This window comes from Gossypium arboreum, chromosome 7, assembly GCF_025698485.1.
Source record: "Gossypium arboreum isolate Shixiya-1 chromosome 7, ASM2569848v2, whole genome shotgun sequence".
Classification (NCBI taxonomy): domain Eukaryota; kingdom Viridiplantae; phylum Streptophyta; class Magnoliopsida; order Malvales; family Malvaceae; genus Gossypium; species Gossypium arboreum.
In genome coordinates, this window is record NC_069076.1 from 100,845,510 (window position 1) to 100,851,509 (window position 6,000).

General features: G+C 29.2%; 1 protein-coding gene across 1 annotated transcript; it reads right to left on the minus strand.

Annotated features, from left to right (window-relative positions):
• Positions 1-3,617: 3,617 nt before the first annotated feature.
• LOC108488354 (transcription factor bHLH118-like) lies at positions 3,618-5,309 on the minus strand. The gene is made up of 3 exons (XM_017792644.2): positions 4,848-5,309; positions 4,346-4,690; positions 3,618-4,254 (listed from the first exon to the last, which is right to left on the minus strand). The coding sequence occupies exons 1-3, from the start codon at positions 5,151-5,153 to the stop codon at positions 4,162-4,164; spliced, it is 744 nt and encodes a 247-aa protein (XP_017648133.1). The 5' UTR covers positions 5,154-5,309; the 3' UTR covers positions 3,618-4,161.
• Between the last annotated feature and the right edge of the window lie 691 nt (positions 5,310-6,000).

The window sequence follows — 6,000 nt, forward strand, 5'->3', positions numbered from 1 at the left end:
TGCTTTTATGCTAATCCTCGACTCGATGTTCATACATCGACATGAGCGGTCAAGTTGTTGGTGTCGTTGCTGAGGAGATTTGTGTGTGATAAGTTGAATTGTGTTGATTTCTGCATGCTTTGTTAATGAGATAATTATTGAAAGCTAAGTTTATAGATACAACATTTTTTTTTTGTTTGTCTTAATGGTTTCCTTAATATTTCCTCATTGATAATTGGTTAATAGTCATGTTTAATAACTATAAGTGGCCTGAAGATCAATTCGTATATGATGCAAATGGTATTTCAATGACTAACTAGGGGTATGATGGCAACTATCAGAGACAAGGATATGAGTCTCCTTATGATTCTAATGGTTACACATGTGGAATGGATAGTTACAATCAGTGATGGTTAAGTAGTAGCTCAACATATGATTCGTATTCCTTATGTTCTTATCATGATATGGGTATGTATTGTGAAGAGTCTAGTGAAGATCATTATTTAATCACTCGGGTTGGCACACTTGAGGATGACTTGTCTTCATGCTACGACACTATGAAAATCATGCATAATCAATTAGATTTACTGTTCGAATTTGTCTGACATCAAGTTGGGGAGCATGTTTTGGTGGAAGAGTTTGTAGAGCCAGATAATTCTGAACTTGAGGAGAAAGTCCCCTATACGATTGTTGAACATGAAAATTAATTTTCAACATGTGGTAGAGATAAAAAAAAAATTGAGTAAAGTGTTGGATATCCCATTCAAACGCTCTCTAAAAGTGATGTCGAAAAAATTACACAAATTTATAACAAAAATAAATAAATAAAATTCTAGATAGAATCAAAAGTCTCCTTTATCAGCATGCATCACCTTTGGTTTTCTATAAAACAATTAAAATAATATTATTTATTTATTTATTTGGTACCAAAATCTGAGTTTAGATTAAAAATAAATAAATATCAAATTTATACGTGAATTTTAATTTAATATGTAATTTAATACATGAATATTGATTTAATGCAATTATACACATAAAACTTGAATTGGGGTTTATATCTATATATAAAACTTTAATTTTGATTCAATTATACACATTTGAATAAAAATGAATAAATACATTTATTTTATATTGTTAATAACTTGTGAAAATTTAATTAATTTAAAATTCCATGCATAAAATCACACAAAATCAAAATACATATATAGTTTTAATATTTATCCTAAAAAATCTAAAATGTTTTGTTCACAAATTTAGAGTTTTTCAAATTTTATATTAAATAATAATTACTTATTTAGATGTTTATTAAAATTTCTGTATATGTTTATGTAAAATAATTATACCTTTGTTATAAAAATTAAATGGTTGCAGTTATTTATATACTAATTAAATAAATTAATTGCATTTAAAAATACCTTAAAAAGTTCAACAATATTTGTCTTTTAAAAATAATATTTTAATTTTTAACAATTTCATCATAGGTTTTGATCAGATATGCTCTTTTAATACAAAATTTAAAATTACCTATAATCTTTTTAAAATTCATAAATAAAAAAATAATATTCTAAAACATATTTAACCTTACATCCTCGGATATTGATAATAAATTTATAGCAATCGAACTGATGCCTAAAAAACGAAACTGACCAATTACCTCTATCCGTATATCTTCCGTTAAAAAGGTCAAAGATAATTGGTAACAATAAAAAAGTTGGCATGATTGGTGCGAAGTGTAAAAAGAAATTGAATTAACTTTAAAAGGTCAAGGAAGAGGAAGCCTGGTGGTATCACATACCCAAAAGTCAGTGCAAGAACACTAAACCCAAGGACTTTGAAAAACAAGAGTCAACACACACAAGCCCAACTACAAGCGCAGGCCAGCCAGCAGTCAGTATTTTGAAGTCTTACAGTACCTTTCGTCCTTGATAATTTTAAAAATCAACAAATTAATCTTTCTTAACAAAAATCATAAAAAATTAAAATAATTTTAAAATATTTATAAAATTATAAAATTTATATTTTTTAAAAATAATTTTAAAAAATATAAAATATATATAAAAAATTAAAATTTTAATTTTTTAAAATAATAATTTTGATACTTAAATAAGTTAATTAATGATTCGAGTTTATCATACTAAACCATTTTTTTATTATTTTGCTTCAAAAAGTTTTTAAATATATATGGTTTCAAATTTGACATGTTTAATTTTTTAATTTAACTCAAATAATTTTACTCGATTAAATTTAACTTGAATTTTATTTCACTCGACTAGATTTGAAAAAATTCAAATTGAGTTAGAATGATAAAATAGAAGTCGTCAATTCGATTAACTCAAATTTTTTATTCAATTCGAATCGATTCAATTGAATGCTCACGCCTAATTTATATGAATACCTATATCTTATATAAATCATATCCATGATACATGGTTTGAAATATTATATATCATTTCTGGAAAAAAATTATTATATCTTATAGTTTAAATAAAATTATTATATCTTTCAAATATAAGAGATGCACCCATAAATCTACCTTTTCTAATTCCAACCACAGTGCATTCGTTTATTTTTTTAGAAAATTTATTAATTTTTGGCCATCAAATTAAAATATTTCAATCATAAGCATTTTAAAAATTCAAGTTTTAGGACAATCTCGAAATTTTAGGAATTATAATTAAGGATGAAAATGGAGTAGAGCAGGACATGTTTTCAATTAAATTATTGTTCCATAGTTGGTCTATTTTACTTCACCATTCGCTCTGTTTTATAATTAATGTATAAACTTGAAAATATTATCACCTTTATTGATGTTAGATGTATCCATCATGATTCTGTTCTATCTCATTGATGTTAGATGTATCCATCATGATTCTGTTCTATCTCGCTCCATTTTAATTTAATTTTTAGATATTTCTAATATTTTCAATATTTTTAAAGTGGAATACTATTTAAACATAAAATTTGTAATTTACTTTATAACACATTATATATTAAGGTAAAATGATAATTTTATATACTAAGCAAAATGATTCATACAGGGTAAGTTTAGTAACTAGATTTGAAGATTTATATTGAAGATCAGTCTCGCATATAGTTTACAAGCGGATTTCTAGGCTATTCATGAGGACTTGTGGGTAGCTATGTTGGTTTGTATCTAGAGGTTGATAGTCGAGCTTGATGCAATGCTAGTGGTCTGATTTTTAACCAAACCACTTGACGAGTGTCATTCGTTTGGCACCCTCATTGATGACTATTTAATGCTAATAAATGAATGTTGGGTGGTCAAAGTTCGACATATTCTTCGTGAGGGCAAAATGTGTGCTTATCACTTAGTGAAATTGGTACAAAGGTCCAATGTGTGCTTATCACTTCTCCAAAGAGTCTCCTACCCTTTCTACAAGTAGACTCTTATGAAAATATATATAATGGGTAGGGTAGAGTGAGACAAATAATTACGGTAACTGTTTCATAATCACTGTTAAAAAAAAACCCACCCCACTGTCATCTCATATCTACTTTTTAGAGGAAAAAAAAAAAAAACCTCTCTCCAAATGGAAGAAATTGGTTTGAAATTCGGATTTTACCATTACCATCCCTAGCGATAATAAAAGCAAATAAAATAGAGTTACTTTCTGACCTTTTTCAATCTTCCTATCATCATATGCATAAAAGAAATCTGAAACAAACCCAATAGTTCATCACAACTCAACACCTAAGGTTTCTCTGATGAAACTGAAACTCAAACCCTCCCAACAGCAACCCGGAATTCCGTAATCGACTTTATTCTGGATTTCTGCTTCCAAATTGTTCCTATGAGCAGCCCAGACTCCCAGACTTCACCTTTCTCGTCTTCAATTCAAATCCTACATTTCTAGTCTTATTAAACACATCAATATTTTCTTCCATAGCAATGCTGTCTATAATAGTACCAAGGCAAACACAACTAGGTTCGATTGTTTAACAAATGCTGTATTAGTAATCAACTTAACACAGAAAGTTACCATATCTAATGTGAGTTGAATACTTGAATACAAATACTTGTTCCAAAATCCACACATAAGCACCCACCAACAACACTAGTACCGAATAAGCCAAACAAAGCACCGAAGTAAACCCTAAGTTTATCTACTAGATATGGCAGTTCACAATATGGAACTCCCTTGCCACTTGCAAGCCAATAAATCAGCGACCGCAGCCAGCATTATCATGGTAGGATATCAAATCATTTAGCTTGGTTTGCAACCGGGATAGATCAATTTGTGTTGGATCAGTAACCTGCAAGACATGTTCAATAAAGATATTTGTGGTAAGAATCAGATAGTACTAGTAGTTAACAATGCTAAAACTTGCATGTGTAAAAATACACCTCTGACTGAACAGTATGCAACAACCCTTCAATTGTTTGGCTGGAAACACAACGGACAATGTCAAGCCCCTCTTCAAGGATAGCTTGCAGGAACGTGGAGAGATGCCAGCTTTGGTCTTCAAAGCCACTACTTATCATAATCTCTACTCCGCCCCGGAAAGGATGGACTGCAACACACGAGCTGATACCTGATGAACTAGCACTACTACTCCCTAGATCCAAGGCACTCCGATTAGATAATTTTTTGACCTTATCTCTTTTGATACTCAATTCCCCGACCCTCTTTTTCATATATGTTATGTAATTCACTGCCTCGTTCATGTGATCGGACGCAGCTCGCTTTCCCTGTAAAAAACCCCCCATCAAGAAAACCCTAGCTAGCAATATATAATTATTTTCATAAAGAAAGATCAAACTCCAGAAAGTGCTACCTTATATACTAATGTGCAAAATGGAAGTAGTAAAATGAATAGACAAATGAAAGGGGGGGGGGGGCATTGACCTTTATTGACTCAGGAGGGAGCAGTGATCTAAGTTTCTGATAGAGTTTGCCCATTTGCTGTCTCCTTTCCCGTTCGATTTCCTTGCGAACTATCTTCTTAGCATCATTGGCAGAAACAGCATAATTGGCATCATTATTGTTGGCCACCGCTAAACTTTTAAGTCCTTCGCCTTTTCCCGTTCTCCGTGTTAGATGACTTCCCTCTACGGATTCCCCAGATGTGAGATTTTGTCGCACAAAATCTTCATGATGGGGAATATCAGAGATTTCGTACAGATAGCCATCAATTTGATCCGAAGGAAACATTGAACAAAGACACAGTGTTTAAAGCCGTATCTTTCATAGATAGTGGGAGCTAGGTTTAAATAAGGAGATAGGCCAAAAACTTTGATTGTTTTAAATACATCTTTATTCTGATGTATTTATTCAGGTGTTGTTTTGTACATTAAAAAAGTTTAGTGGTTTGGCAAAAAAAAAAAGTGTTGAAAAGTTGGTGTTTAAATTTTAATATGATATTATAAGCTAATTTAATTTTCTATTTTTAAATTTTATATAATTTTTATTCATTAAATTTGATTATTCTCTTTTCTTTTCGTACAAAAAATTGAATTATTCTTAATCATTATATTTTTTTTGAAAAATGAAAGTAACACTAAGTTGGTCGATTTTATGTTTTATAATTTGAATTTAAATTCTCTGTTTAAAAGTACAATATATCTTATTATTTAATAATATTTTCAATCATTATTATATATATCATATGGGTCTTGAAATTTTGTAACCAATCATATTGGTCAAGTTATTAAAACTAATATGGTTTTTGATCCATGCTTTGGGGTTAATGGTCTTTGTTTTGGGTTGAATTACACAATAAAAATTTTAAAAGTTAAAATATGCTCTAAGTCCTTAGAAAATTCATATATTTAAAATTAAAAAATTTATCTCTTCTATTTTTGGATTTAAAATTTAGCTCAATTGTCACTAACATTAAAATTCTTCTTTTAAATTCACTAGTATGATATTTTAAGATTAAAAATATTCACTCTGTAATCATGTAACAAAAAATTAATGTAGAATTAAATACTAATGTTTATTTTTTCCTAAAAACACACATTTAATCTTCATGCCAAAAATCTTTTTGTTGGAATATTTT